At 39.5% G+C, this 16,713-nt stretch overlaps 1 protein-coding gene across 1 annotated transcript in view; it reads right to left on the minus strand.

Moving 5' to 3' along the window:
- The window catches only part of ATG4B (autophagy related 4B cysteine peptidase), a 1,090,283-nt gene that overhangs the window by 322,606 nt on the left and 750,964 nt on the right, over positions 1 to 16,713 (minus strand). Inside the window, exon 10 of the mRNA XM_044069567.1 lies at positions 15,754 to 15,899. Within this exon, the coding sequence (XP_043925502.1) occupies positions 15,754 to 15,899 (146 nt within the window). The remainder of the gene's footprint in view (positions 1 to 15,753; positions 15,900 to 16,713) is intronic.

Below are 16,713 nucleotides of genomic sequence, written 5' to 3' on the forward strand. Positions count from 1 at the left end.
TCTGTTCAAGTTCTTTCAAGTGACTTTTTTGAAGAGTACAAAACACACCATTGTATTCACTGATGGGTAAATCAATGAGGTATAAAGTAGTAATGAGTTGTACCTTGACTAAATATGCACTTTGATTTAGATATTTGTTTAAAAGATGCAAGGTGTTCAATTAAAACTGATGTCTACCATTATTCCTAGATATTTAGTGGTGGCATTTTTGTGATTTCACATTTATTTGAAAATCTTAATTTATTTTTATTAAGCCTGGGCTTATGATGCTTTACTTGTTAACATTAAATGTGATGCTATTACTTTTGCAACAGGTTTGCATTTTTTTGGTAAACTTTTTTTCATTTTTTTCTTTATTGCTCTGTTTACCGACACTATCTTTTGATCATCAGTCCTTTCCTGACCAGTCCCATTTATATCTCATCACGAGGGTAGAGGTTACCCAGGAGGGGCCATCATTCAGGCAACCATCATTGGTGGTTTGAGATTTTCTGTTTATACATTAACTCCCGTGTGTACCCAGGGAACCGGTGAGGTGGGACATGCCATAGACTTAAAATGGAGGATGTCTTGTTACTTCAGAAGATTGTGTGGTGGTTCCTCCTGTATCCAACTGGCAGATCACACCAACTAGAATGTCCTGAGGTGCACACTACCCTCCCAACTCTCAGGGAGAGGTGAAAAGGCTACACCTTAAATTTCCTCCCCTCCCTGCCTAGTTCATCTAGTACTGGTGCCACTAAATGAAGCTCTTTCACCTGGGTCATAGTCAGGACTCCATCTCTCTGTTTGACAGAATGAAGAACTTCAGAATCTTTTATCAAAGTAATTATATAATCCAATTTGAAGTTATCCTTACATTTGATGATCTAAAGCTCCTTTCCCATTTTTTATAGTACAAAAAAAAGTCCAAAAACAGAAATGATCCTAGTACAATCCCCAAAGTATGCATGACACCACTGGTAGCCCCTTCCAAGAGTCCTGTTGCCTAACCAATGTTAAATGTTTTACAATTAAACAATGTATGTAATCTATTTACTGTACTGTGCGTATTTTTCTTTTGTACAGCCTTTGTTGTTTTATAATAATGTGTCCAGTTTGATTCCACTTAATTGCCTAAACATGTTACTGCAGCTGTGCTTCCACTATGACATGGTGAGTTGCAACACTGCAAAGAAACCAACCATCCAAGCACCACTAGTTTGGAATTCAACCCAAACAAAAAACAGCCCCCTTCCCCCATGTGGGGCACTAATTTAAATATTCCAACTTCATGGTCACATTAATATAAACAAAAGGAAGATTTGTTATGAATAACTAGTTGCCTAAACCACAGACATTATATACAATATCACAAGAACCCCTGTAACATCTCTAAACATAACTAGAGCACAGAAAAGTGTCACATAAAAAACACTATACAAGTAGGTGAGAAACATATAATCCATCAGCCAGACAATGCTTGATAACAAACTATCCAGCAACCAGTCACTGATTTTGCAAATAGAAATACTACTACCCCTTCTGTTACTCAAATTTGGTAAAACCCTCAACCTGACCTCATGACACAGAGGGATGCAGCCCTGACTGTGGCCAGTGGAGGATTAAGTGCACCTTGGGCCATGGGCAGTTTCCATACCACAGACCCTCTTGCATTCTTTTTAGACTGCACATAAATGCTTATGTTCTGGATTCACCATCATTATTTAAGACCATTCACATTGCTGTCATTGTAATTCATTAGTATCCATACCCAACAATTACAGCCACATAACTGTGTACACCTCAAATGCCCATCTGTGACAAAAAAATGTCCAGAGTAAAGCATTTCACCTTGCATTACACAAATGTAAAGTAGCCCTGCAAAGTCAAACAAATGACGGTTTAACTTAACTATCACACTCAAAGTCAGACATTCCCATCCACAGACGGCCACTGTAACGAACTATAGCCCATTGTTGACTGTGTATACCTCAGATGTCTGACTGTGGCAAAAATAAATAAATAACTATGGACATAGTGTTTTTCAAATTTGTGACACTCACTATACAGCAGTCAAAGTACTCCAATGTAGTCCTGCAAAGCCAGGCTGTTCAAATTGAGCAAATAAGAAGGTGAGTTGCTTTCATCCACAAACAGCTCCACTTCCACTTAGAAGGTATGGCCATTTTGCCATGTACACCTCATCTGACTCTGCCAAAAAATAATCCATCTCAATCTCTTGGCACAACAACCAATTACAAATCTAAAACACAATTAGGGACAAAGATCCAAAATCAGAGGCAGAGTCCTCTCATATATGCAGAAAATTGTACGAATAACAGCATGTCTTTTCTGAAGGACATGAAAATGTCACTATTTAGTGACTCCAATCTTCAGCAATTTGTCAGAAACCACAAGTATTATGGGAAAAGACCAAAATATGTGCAAGATCAATGGAATTCTGGGAAATAAGACACAGTTGAGTTATGCAATTTCAGCTTTGTTTCACAAACAGTAGCCACAAGTATTCCACCTTATCTAACACATATGCACATAAGTCGTGCAAAGTCAGATGTTTCAACAAATGACCATAGCAAATTACTTTTATCCATAAGCAACCCCCCCCCCCATCCAGCAGTTATAGCCTCTTTGTAGCACATACCTTATCTGACTGGGATAAAAAAGAATTCCTCTCAACTTCTAATCATAAAAATAAGGAATAAAGGCACAAAACTGATATGGGACAAAGGCAGGACCAAAATGAGTGACAGACATATACAAGAGCAATATTTATAATGTAGAAAGTTACAAGGATAATAGTTTTAATGCTCCCAGCAGGATAAAAGGACTCTCATCAAACTAAACAAACAACCCAGAGGACAAATAAAGTCTACCAAAGCCAAATTTGATTTAAGTTTGGCCTCCCAGACCAAGGACAACCACAAAGCATCCTTTAGCTATGTCCTCAACCTCAAACGCAATACACATTTGTGTGCAGAGCTCATTCTAAATGGAGCCACCTATACTGAGCCAGAAGACGCCAACTTTACCCCTCTCTCCCCTCAACCTTCCCTCAGGAGATATCATTAAATATAACTCCCCCCACTATCACTAGGGAATAGGCCCTTAATGCTCTCTTTAAGACCAAGAACACTGCATCAATGGGCCTAGACAATATCCCAGGATGCCTTCTAAACAGCATGAAACATGACATATCTGGGCCTCTGGAATTACTATTTAACTGTAGCCTCCAAATAGCCTTCATGCTTCATGAATTGAGATCAGCAACAGTCATCTCTCTGCACAAAGATGGGCCATCTACAGACCCATAAGTCTCACTAGTCTTATACGTAAAGCCATGGAAAGAATTATCATGGAGATGATCAACAGAGCTATAGTAAACTTCCAGACACTGTACCCAACACAGTTTGGTTTCAAGGGCAGATCATGCCTACTAAACCTGGTGGACTTCTTTGAGAAGGTCACCAAAACAATGGATGAGGGCAAACTCATTCACGCTGCCTACCTTGACCTGGCCAAGGCATTTGACACAATGCTCCACTTGGGCTTTGTTGACAAACTCGAGAAGTTAGGTACAAACCCGTATGTCACCCAGTGGATAGCCAACTGGCTCACAGACAGGACCCAGGAAGTTAGAATTGGGTGTCCACCTCTACAAAGAGGCCAGTCACAAGTGGAGTCCCTCAGGGATCAGTCATTGGACCACTCCTTTTTGGCATTTACTTCTCTAAAGTCAAGGCCAATGTCAGTGGTCTCTGGCTGACTAAATTAGAAGATGATTGCAAATTAGGAGCTGTCATTGAATCTTACACTGACACAAATGTTCTCCAGGAGAGGCTGACACAAACAAATAACTGGTGTCAGAACCGTGGACTAAAACTAAATGCTAAGAAATGCATAACAGTATCCTTTGGGAAGTCATCTATTCCTGATAAGTATCATATTAACAACACACTCCCAAGAGTTGACCCAGTAGTCAGGGACTTAGGGACACACATACATAGTAATTTAGCCTTTGACTATCATGTGTCTACGGAAGTGAGGAAATCATTCTATGTTACGCAACAAAGATATGGCATCTAAGTCCAAGGAAGTCATTGTTCCACTGTATTCAGCATTCGTAAGACCTATCATTGAGTACAATGCCATCTTTGGTATGTACCTAACTAGGCATATCCAGCAACTGGAACGTCCACAAAGGTTCCTCACTAAAAGAATACAGGGCGTAAGTAAAACATTCTACGAAGACTGCCTAAAGGCCCTATTCCTGTATTCTGTCTCCTGCAGGCTTTTGAGGGGAGATACATGTCTGGCATACAGGGCATTGTCACATCACACTCTGATGGACCTCCTGCACATCCACAAAACAAACAGCACCAGAATTACCCATGCTAAAGACTTAAACCTTGCCTGTGATATAAATAGGACCTGCTGGAGAGATAGTTATGCATTCCAGAGACTACCTTGTCTATGGAACAGGCTCCCCATCCATATGAAGCAGAGTTCCTCCCTAACCCAATTCAAGTGCAACTTGGACAATTGGACAGGAAACCGTAAATTCATCCCTGGTTTGGTGCTTATGTCACTTATCAAGGGTATCAGAACTTGTCAGAAATTCGGGATGCATGGCTAGGCTTAAAAAGGCCCCTGTGGTCCTTAGCCTAGTAAACACCTATGAACCTATAAAGCTCAGAACTCCACCCCCTGCCTGTCTGTGGGTGTGATGGACTAATCATCACCTGCGAGTAGAGGGACTGCCCCTGCAGTTTTCGAAAGCTATTGTAAGAGAAGTATCTTTGAGAAGACTGCTTCTAATTTTGGACTTTATAGCTGCTGAACTCAGATAAGAAACCCTTTGGGATTTTTATTTCCTCCCTCTGCCTTTTCTCAGTGTTTGAATAGTGCATTCTGCTTTGCTTTGATGTTTTGTTTTTTTTTTCTGATTAGAAATTTTATATATGCACTTGCTTTTATTTTGACTTGCACAGTAAGGCCTGTTGATTAAAAGCTTTATTTGGAAGTTTTAACTGGAAAACTTGCTGATACTGCAGTTTTTACTTTGGGTTATGATTACTTGAAGTGAATGAGTAGGATTAAAGGGTCTATATTAAATCAGTGAATGCTTAAAAAACAAACGCTGATTTATCGACCTCGTGTAAGTGAAAGCTTACAATCCCAAACACTCGGAAAAGCGATTTTTTTCCCTAAGGAAATAAAATAAAAACTTCAAAACATTACATAAAGTGGGGGGCTTCACTCCCCTACTTAAATATACCAACTCCGATATCACTCTACAGTGAGGAAAATGGCAAAGTAATGGAGGCGGCCAAGCGATTTCTTTCCCAGGGAAAGAAATCGCTTATATGCCGTTTCACTATTTTGCTATTTCGTGCTTTCAAGTTCGATCAAGATGCATTCAAAGGATTGCGTCTTTGATTATATAATAGGAACCCGGATTATAGCATTTTAAATTATTTTTTAGTTTAAAATTGTGATTTAGGCACCATTTTGCATGCAAGCATTCCTAACACGTACTTTTCACCAGTTTATGATTTATTTCTTGTCTAATACTGTTTTAGACTACATCCATTTAAGTTGACTGAAACTAGCCTTTTTTGTTTACAAAATTAGGGGACTTTTGGGCATGTATTTTGTACGTGGAAATGTGTTAACAAAACTGCTATTTGATTCAATGTAATTTTTAGAATTGTATCCCCTGCAGTATTTAGATTGAGATATAGAGGGAGATCAGTGGGATTTGTCTATTTTTGCTGGGCTGACCTGCAGCTACCTTTTGGTATTGAGCTGGCTAGTTTCTTGTCCCCTGACTTGATGAACAGAGATATGGTGCCCCACCAACCCCTGGCCCTTATGCACTTAAAAAAAATCAAGATATGTGCCACAACCTAAGGTTTGTGACTTTAAGTAGCCTAGTTTGGGCAGTCTATTGGCCCACTTACCTTCTTTTTCTTCCAAGTCCCCTGGTATGGTTTTAGTAACACAGCTGTGCATGACACAAGGGTCAGACATATCCTCTGGGGCTGTACCATTGACTGGTTCAGGTACAAAAGAACCAAACTCTTTAGGTACAGGTTAAGGGGTACAGAATTTGTTGCCAGTGTTGACATGTCTCCCCCTGAGGAGTTTGTATCCAGGTGTTTGGAACTGCTAGAGAAGGTCTCAACTACACTTTCCCAGCTAGGGTTTAAGATGGACCTTCAGATGTCATGCCTGACATCTTCGTAAAGACTCATCTTCCTGAGGTGCTTTATCGACTCCGACAAAAGAATGCCCATTCTTCCTGAAAACAAGGTCCTGTTTTACCAGATTATTTTCAAGAATTCTCTAGAAGGAACTTTGCCTCAGCAAGAGAATTCCTACAAATTCTAGGACTTATGGTGTCCATGATTCTCATGATACCATTGACCCATCTCCAAATATGGAATATTCTGTGGCATAACCAGAAGTATTGGACCTAGAAACTACATTCTCTGGAATCTCAGTTATCTGTGCTGCCCTTCATCAGACAAGAGTTACAATGATGAAAAGTACAGTTCCCCCCGTTCTGATGCACTCTGTCCTGACAGATTTGATTGACTTCACTTGGGGAGCTGTGTTAATGGGGGTGCAAGTCCAGGCCACTTGAGGTCCCAAAGAAACATGAAAGCAAATCAATATCAAGGAAATGGTGGCAGTGGTTCCATGCCTTGAAAGTCTTTCATTATCTATGGTCTCCAGGGCCTTGTCTGGTTGTTACGGACAACACCACAGTAATGTGGTACCTCAACAAACCCAGGTGTCCAAGATCTCATCGTCTGTGCCAGTTGGTAATGATGGCCTGGGAGCTGGCTTTTCAGCATTCTCTGACTCTTCAGACATCATACATCCTGTCAGAGCAAAACGTTGCTGCAGACAGACTAATCTAGATTTGGGTTAATGCCTTAAATATATCTGTTCACCTCCTTTCAAAATAGATAGCTGGATAAATTCTGTTCCAAACATGCTTGCAGCCATGCTTGGAGGAAAGAAGCATTCTCGTTCCTTTGGACAACAATGTTACTGTATGCATTCCAGCCTTTCCATTGACTAGCAGGGTACATCAGAAGATTCAGTAAAAAAATTCCAAAGATCATTGTGGTGACCCCCTATTGGCCCAGGCAGTCTTGGTTCTCCCTTTTAATGGTATTGGTCAAGGACAATTACCATAGACTTCCTTTTACACTGGATTTGCTCACACAGTCTCAGAGATGACTGGTGCACCCCAGTCTCAGAGATGACTGGTCCACCCCAATTTGGAGCAGCTACAACAGACAGCCTGGATGATTCAGTCTCAACTCCATTTAGGCCAGAAAACCTGCTACAAGAAAATCTTATGTTTACAAATTAATGAGGTTTTCTTTGTGGTGCCTAAATTGGAACAGAGGGCCCCTTGAGGTTAACATCCCTTTAGCCTTGAAATTTTTGTGTGAGCTACTTCTGGATGGCTTATCATATGCATCCATTAAGGTGAATTTAGCAACCATCTCTGCTTATTTGCCAGTGGACCCCCTCTTTCTTCTTTTCTTTGGTAAAGCAGTTCATGAAAGGAGTACTGCATATGAGACCCCCTTGCAAGAAAATTCCTCCTTTGTGGGATCTCAACTAAGTTTTGAAGAAAATTGACCTTATTGCCTTTAGAACTTACAGTTCAGGCTTACCTGAAGTCTTTAATGTGGAAAACTGTTTAAGCATGCTCTCATCTCTGCAAGGCAAGTCTCTCAATTGTAAGCTCTTGTGGTAGGACAACCTTAAAAGATTTTCCACAGGGATAGGGTTGTGCTGAACACTAATCCCTTTTTCATGCCAAAAGTGGTCTTAACCTCCCTGTGTTCTTTCTAGAACCTAAGAATAAGGGAGACGGGATACTTCACACCTGGGATGTGCATCAGCAGCTCAGGTATTACCTTCACAGAATAAAACCCTTTAGGAAGGCTAAAAGGCTTTTCATTTCCTGTACTGGGGCAAAGAAAGGTCACTCTGTCTCTATGAAAACCAATGCATGTTGGCTGTCTTCTGGTAGTGTTTTTTGTTATAGCCACCACATCAACGGGACTCCAGGCAAGATAAAAGTGTATTCTACCTCAGCATTTTCCTCTTCAGCAGCTTATTGGAAAGGAGTGGACTGCAGAAGAAACTTGGTCCTCTGTCCATATATTTTACAAAGCACTACAAGGCAAATCTATTTTCTAAATCCACAGCAGGCTTCATTAGAACCATTGTCCAGGAGCTCTTAGATCCTTACCCATCCTCCTCCCAGGCTGGGCAAGCTTTGGGAATCTACTTATATGCCACTAAGGCAGTGCATTTGTTGAACATAGTACAGTTGTGTAATTCCTACTTACTTGTAATAGTATATGTTCGTAGAACACACTGCCTTACAGACAGTATCCATCCACCGCCCCCACTTCTGGATGTACACAGTTTGGTGTTGGAGTTGATAGTGGCTTTTGATCAGCGTATTTTTTCTTGTCCATGTGTTTTTTAGTTAATAGCAGCAGGTATTTGCAAGATTTTGTTTTCATTTCTTCTTCCTTCTAGACCCTAGAAAACTGAATGTGTCCTGTCTGTGGATCTGAAAGGCAGTCCTTGTCCTCAAAGGTGATTGGTCCATCATACCCACAGACAAGCAGGGGGAGGAGTTCTAAACTTTGATAGACTGCCAGAGACAGGGTAGCAGGACACTACTACCCACATGCCAGTAAGGCAGCATGCTCTACAAACATCTACTGTTACAGGTAAATAAGACTTATGCAACTGTACTTTTCTACATACTCTGTTGGGAGCTGTATATGCAATCTCCATCTTTGCCTCCTAGAGTAGGGTGCCATATGCATACTCTGTCATTTGGTGCAGATGTTTTAAGAATATGTGCTAAGAGACCTAGCCCCTGCAGCAGTCCTATGTTTGATTCTCACAGCTTCTACTTGCTGACATTGTGACCTTGAGCCAGTCACTTGACATTGCCTCCAGATCTGTGTGTCCAGCGGGCTTGCCCAGTTATTTTTTTTTTAATAGGCTAATTCAGGTTTATGACTGTGGTTACACATGGGTCACATAAAAAAAAAACTCTTAGGGATAATATCAGTTTGTTTCAACATAATGCCTCTAATAATTAACAGGTTTTCACATGGTGAAGGGTTTAGCTAGCATACCTGTAACATTGTCCTGCTTAACTGTTGTTAACCTGTAAAACATTTCTCTTTCTCTTGATACATTGAGAATTCCCAAATCAAAATATTCAAACATTAAAAAAATAATTATAATTTCATAGTTTAGTACTAGGCTATCTGCCCTAGGGCATTTATAAGCCTAGCCATAGTGTATGTGGCTTTCACCACCCCATGTAATGATACAAAAGTGTACAAAATAAATTTAGTTTACTGTGCCTCTGTCTAGTAGTGACACAGAGATGACCCCCGGGGTAAACCTACGATCACCCATCCACTCGTCAAGATTTCTCTTGAAGAGAGTCAGTGAGGAGCTCTGCCTAACATGGACTGGGATCCTGTTCCAGAGTGTGGGTAGCCTCTGGGTTATAAATCTGTCCCTCCAGCATGTCCTATTCATATTTGTGCTGAGGTTTAGATCTTTGGCTCTCGTGGCTCTGATGGATTTGGATTTTTTGAGGTGGGGCATGTCCATTAATTCCGGATTGGACATGGCCTTGTACGTTAGGCACCGATCACCTCTGAGCAGGCTGAGATTTTCTGAGGGAATAATGCCATTAGATGGCTCCATAACTAAAATGCACTAATTTATGACTCACATGGGATCTCAAAAGAAGGCAATTTTCAAAAACAATCTAAACTCAAAACTGCTAAAAATCAATAAAAGAAATTTCAATAAGGGGGAATTACCCCTCCTGCATCCCCACCCCCCAGTACAAGACCCTTAGTATAAGGAAAAATCCCCTGAGATGTTACATGCAACAACATCAGCCATGAATGTGTTGAAATTTAGCCTGACAACTCGTTAGTTTCACTGTCTGAATAAACATGAGTGCTCAAACTCTGAACTGCTGTCTTTGACTCTGGGTCAGATTCTGTTCTGAAAAAAATTAATTCAGCTTTCTGAATAAAAGTGGGATTCATTTCAAAGAAAGACTTCAGTAAAATTACTACAGTCAAACTGTTCTGAGGAAAAGGAAATTCTCTTTGCAGAAGTCCAGCCCCACTGTCTTTACTCAAAAATTGTTCAGGGCTGGAACTCTAAAGTCAAAAAGCATGTAAAACTCTCTTTGCATTAGAATTCCTAATCTTCTCTGGTGAGAGCACACCTTACATGAAGTTCTTCTGAGGTAATTTTTATGAAATTTTTTTTATATACAATATCAACTTTATCGACATTCATTAAGCGGTCAAATCCATAAAGTACATCTTTCCCCCTGCTGGTTGTCCTGATACTAGGCTCTCTTCATCATTATAGAGCAGGTACAACCTAATATCAGGAGTTAACAAATTTGTCTTTATCAAAACCTTGTTCTTCTTTTTCTCTACTGAGTCCTCAATTTCAGTCTCTTTGGTCAAAACAGTGTGCTGCTGTCCCTGAGATATCAGCTACAGTACACCATTGATTTCATATTCTGCCATGTTCTCCTTGAATTGAGCATTCCTAACTACTACTCACTTCTTTTCATAACCTTTACTGGAATTTTATATCATTACCTGCATTTCCACTTCTCTAGTCTCCTCTAACATCTATTACTTCTTTTAAAGTTAATAATACACAAGTCCAGAAAATTTAGAATATTTGCAAGAAGATGTCTCCACAAATATTTCTATACTCCACAGAGATTCAGTAGAATCTTTCCAGAAAACAATCAGGAGTGTTGGAGACAGGGCTTTCGGGGACTGGAAACATATTTTGGAAATACCCCAAACTGGGAATATTTAGTTTGGAATTACAAGAGTTCATTCAAAGAATCACATAAAAGATTCATTTTACAGGATCTGAATTATCTGCTAAACTGGGTTGAAGTGAAATGAAGGAACCACATTTATGAACATTAGGAATGCTTGGATTGCTATTAGCTAAAAAAGCAAATACTTTTAGGGTTAAACTGTTCTGTTACTATAATCTGTCACAAAACACACAAAACGCTAGAAGAGTAAACATGTTATCATAAATAAACCCCAACTTTCAAGTAGTAAGCAAAATATTACTGAAAAAAGGAAACAATGTAAGGAACGTGAAAGCTGTGGAAATTACTGAACTCTGTCTGAAGCTGTTTAAAGTGATATTCAATGTCTGAAAAGAATATTTGACTTTAAATGCAGCATAACAGCATTACTGAAAGAAGTTAACTGACTCCGTATTAGTCACATATTGTGGGTTTACTATTTTGAGACCACAGAGCTTTGGAGGGAACATTTTACCTTGCCTCAAGATTGGGAAATTGAGAGTTAATATATTTACACAAAGGGGGTGCAGGGGGATTCCACCTCAGTTTTACTTTACAGCCAAAGCTATCTTTTCCTGGTGTCGACTATCTTTTCAATGTTATGCAATGTGACCACAGTAACTTTGATAAGTTACTATGTAGCCTATAAAAAACTATGAATTACACAATCATGTAGTGTTTAAAAACAATATGAAAATAAAGCTGATGAGCCTGTCAAATCAGAAGTTCTTCTATGAGGACTACAACCATTGTATTTATAAGCCTAACAGCTCATACTACATTAAAAATAGTAACAGCATTTAACAGCAAGACTTATGACTGCAATGTACCAGATAAATACCAAATGACAACAGACTTGAACTAGAGTGACAGAGTAGAAAAAGCAAGTACACACCTCCTACTCTTTGAACATCTAACAAGATTTGTAACTAATCGGTAGGAATAGTAGCACAGTGGTAGGGATGGCATAGTGGCACAGCAGGCAGTGTTTTCTCATCACAGCAAGGGGTTCCCCAGTTCGATTCTCAGCTGGGGTGCCTTCTGTCCACACTCTGAATGCCCTCCCTGTGTTTGCACGGGTTTCCTCTGGGTGCTCCCTTTTCCTCAGACATTCCAAAGACATGCAGTAAGTGGACTGGACACTCTAAATTGGCCATAGTTGTATGTGGGTGTGAGTGTATGATGTGGAAGATCAAATGTGGAAGGGCTAGCCACTAGGCAGTGTGAACCTTGGCTCTAGATGATTGTCATTGTTGAAGTGACACTCCAACCCCACATGCAAAAATTTGAAAAAGGGGGTTGTGAATGGATGGCAGAAATACATACTTTATTTTTTAAATGCACATATCCCATTCTTGTGGGATCAAGTTTAAATTATTAGTTACAAACCCAAATTAATAAATCAGTCCTTAAGTGAAGCCTTATTAAACATACCAGAGTGACTGTACTGTCTTAAGAATTCTAGCTGGCTTACTTCAGTGTAGCTGAAATCAATCTGCAAACATTACGTATTCAACTAACCACAACTCAATGGCTGCATGTCACTGCTCATCATTACTAATGGAAGCATGTTTTGCCAGTCTCCTTAACCCACTGAAAGGGACTGGATCATAATGACAGGGTCACTGAAATATCAAGGGAGCACTCTCTCATATAGCAACTACTAATAGCAATGTAGAAATTCTAAGCAAGTGCTCATCACCACATACTTGGCACTTGCTCATATTCAACTACCAAGACTTTGACAATCTTGATCTGTTGCTGTCAAAATGTATCCTGAATGGTTGTCACATACAGTGCCACTAAAATGAAGCAGATTTTTAAGGTCTTTCTTCAAATTTAAAAGACAGACAGAACATCCTTTGCAAAATATACCAGATATCCAATACTTGGCAAACATACTTTAGTAAATGTGAGCTGAAAGTTGAAATATGCAACCTGGTACTTGATGGCAACTTGGCTTCAACCTCCTAGAAGTGAACAGATTTTAAAACGTGCAGTACAATGATCATCTGGATCCAACAAATGCAAGATTTCAATCTTAGTAGCATTTGCTATCAATGCTTTTTGTTAAATACAGTCTCACATAGTATTAGCATCCATTGAAGCTTAGATTGTACAGTTTACTCATAATCAGAATTATTGTGGATGGCCTGCCGTAATCTGATGTATGAACATGCAGCTTTGCACCACTGACCTCCTTGCAGTGGAGCCCCTATCCTCACTGCATTTAATTTGGCACACTCAAAGTTAGTCACTGCACCTAAGGGAAATGTATGCAGACTGCAGAGCGATGTGGACCTGTAGAACTAGTTGTAGTTAATTGGGCCATGATGAAAGGATCCACAATCACAACTATGACACCTAGAAAAGGGCTAAAAAGTCTATGTCAGCTGCATGCTTTACTACTGCATTATCTTTGCAACTCTCCTAGTGTGAATTGATAGATAGGAAAAACACCCAGGAAAAAAAGCCAGAGAAAGGCTATATTCTTGGAGTTTGCCATGCAGGATAACTGGGGGACTGAAATGGTCTTCCCTAGTACCACCTTCTAAGTTTTAGCATTGAGGTAGCTTTTTATCCAGGTAAGAGTACTTGGACAAGATTTAGAGTCTGCATGTAGTTCCCTATAATCATAATCATGAAGAATTTTTGAAAAGTCAAGGAATAAAGTGTATTTGTGCCCACTCTCTTCTCCATTTCCCTCAGTACTTCATCAATAAAGTTGACCAAAGGCAGCAACCAAACTATGGCTGCAACGAAAATCAAACTAAAAGTCAGACAGTGTCATTTTGATATCTAGAAAAATCAAAAAGCTGCTTTATAAGCTGTCCTTTCCAAATCCTTAGCCAGTGGGAAGAAGATGATCATGAGCATGAATCTACTTACTGCTTTCTATAACATTCCTTTGTGAAATGGAAGCATCACACCTTCTTTCTACAGTGAAGGAAATGTAACCTTTATGAAATTCTAACATCTATGACTAACTGATAATCAGACAGAAATGCCAGAAATAAGATTTAAATAACTGGGAGAAACTATCTTCTGAAGAGAAACCATTATTTCTGACCGTTACAAAGTTCCACATATCACTGGGATTGGGTCAAGATGGGCTGGTGACTAAAAAATAGATGGGGAAGAAGTAAACAATAACTATTCAACCGGAAAGTGAAACATCATGCTGAAATGTGTTTGTCTTTATTAACAAAGAAACAGATATGACAATGTCCTTGACTTCAGCGTAACCATGCTTGCTGCCACAAAAGGGGTTCAATGAATCCTGCTAAAAAGTTCACAGGGTCATTTAAGTAGGAAATCTAAGGTTCTGAAAGAAAGTCAGTTTAGTCTTGCAATATTAACACTTGCATGCATGCTAATATTTCCCTTGTTTTAGCATTCTTCAGAAGGATCATCCACCATATACTATCTACAAAGCCTTGAAAACCAATGATTGGCTGCACAGTTCATCACAACTTTTAGCTTTGCAACATCCAAGAAAGGCCAGTTTTACTTAGGAGACTCGCGAACAGGATGCTAAAGATTTTGAGATCATTGCCCAGACACACTGCGCTGTTTAACAAGAACAAGTAAACCTTACATAAACCAGCACTCAAGTATTCATCAGTGGAAGGGTGGAAACGTCTTGCATAGAAATACCATGCAGGCACTTTGCCAATACAGTTCCCCAAAATGGCAAATGCAGATTCACAACTGATGAACATCAAATCTGCCATGATTTCAACTGACTTTACATGGACAAGGTGGCTGGAGAAGAACCAGTCAAGCAATACACTCTACTGATCCTAAAACAAGCTCTTGTAGAGAGGGAGTGTACCTGACCGAACTTGAGTTCAGGAAAAGTTCATGAATCTGAAGTACAAAATTACACTTTTCCTCCAAATACTTACAACCAGAATGCATTAGTCAGTTTTGCTGATCAAGACCAATAGGTATCATTAGACGTCTCTGAGATATACATTTATGCCTGCCCCTTGTTTGAAAGACAAGATTATTAGGACGTTTGGGCATGCAAAAGCTTTTAGTTCACATGTATTTTGCTTGTCTGCAATGGACGCTAGACATCATAATATACAATCTGTCATAGTTATAACTGCTGTTCATTCCTGAACTGAGTACCTTGCTAATGTACAGCACATAGTATGTGCCATGTAACAGTGGAATGTATGGGAACAGAACAACAGTTGGAAATATTTGTTAAACTTCCACTGGAGTTCTCATAGCCTCACTGCTGGTGTGCCAATGGATCTGGCAGTCTCCAAGCAGGGGGCCACTACCACCAACAGAACTCAGCCAACACTTTTTCTTCATTTCATAAAGAGCCTCCTCCATTTCTGTATATGCTCACACTGTGCCATAATATTCATTACAGTAAGGAGGACTGCAAATTGTACCTAGAGTTTCCAGGTAAAACTCCAATGTAATGCTAAAGCAAATCTATGGGACAGTGCAATGTAAGAAACATTCTGTGTAAGTAGAGCAGCTATGCCCTGACCTGCTAAATTGGAAAATAAGTACTCAAACATATACAGTTTGACAATTTGGACTCATTAGCTGAATGAAGGCAAAGGAATTAACGTATACGTGCACCAATCAACAGTTTGTGGCAGTAATGCAGAACATGCTGGAAGTTATGCAGACAATGTGTGCTCAGCTGCTTGTCTCTGACACCACCTCTATTTTTATCTAACTCCACTATGCTGAAAATACAAATACACAGAACTATTTTACATTTCATAAGCTGGACACAGGTTAAACAAACAAATATCAAAACCATTCCATGACATACGTACTACAGCAATGGAGGGATCAAGATCAGATATTTTCATCCGGCAAGGGGGATGCACACAATGAAAACTTTCATCTGGAATATAGCAACTGTCGGTAGCTTCGACAGAGAACTGAGTCGTGTGGGGATCCAAATATATCAATTCCTCTCCTGTACAGGGTAAAGCACAACAAATGAAACAACAGTCAGTAATGGAACATGTTGACATTACCAAAGTCAGGGAACAAAAGCAACCAAGGTAACTTTGACAGTGCTGGCACCGAGTTACATTAGTTGGAGATCTAAATGTACTGGTTTTATGACATGCTATACTAAGGTGAAGCACAAAGCATCAATTTACCAAAAGACAATGCAGCAACCAGCCACTGGGGTTTTTAAATCTACATTCACTCATTCATGGATTTATTTATTCATTTTATCTTTGGTAACTCATTTGTCAACTTTATGCCCAATTTTAGTGCGGGCCTCAGGAATAAAGTTCCACATGAAACATGTTTACATTACAAATACAGACACATTATAAGGCAAGTACAAACATACAGAAAGTAGTTGATGCTGTCGCTTTGTATAATAATTATTTGCTGCAAAACAAAACTGTTTGATACACCTACCTTACCCTTCTCTCATGGAGAGTCCACACAGCCTTGCTACAACCTAAAGAGAACACTTAAGCCATCCACAGTCTCCAAATTAAATTGCAAGCAGCTGGATAAAGCAAGATGTGTTGAAGACAAGCAGATAAGAATAAAAAAAATGAGAAAGACGCATAATTGTTCTAACCTAGCATCATCCTTTTCTTCCATTTCCTTGTCTCTCTCTCTGTCCATAGAGTGAAACTGGAAAATAATGGTTATCTCACAGTGTACCATGTTAGTGAGAATGATCTGTATTACCAGCTGTTTTCTTACTTTAGTTACATACATAATGAGAACAGATATAGGAGCTAGATTTACAGAACTTTCTT

This window comes from Protopterus annectens, chromosome 4.part0 (assembly GCF_019279795.1).
Source record: "Protopterus annectens isolate FY-2018-M chromosome 4.part0, PAN1.0, whole genome shotgun sequence".
Classification (NCBI taxonomy): Eukaryota; Metazoa; Chordata; order Ceratodontiformes; family Protopteridae; genus Protopterus; species Protopterus annectens.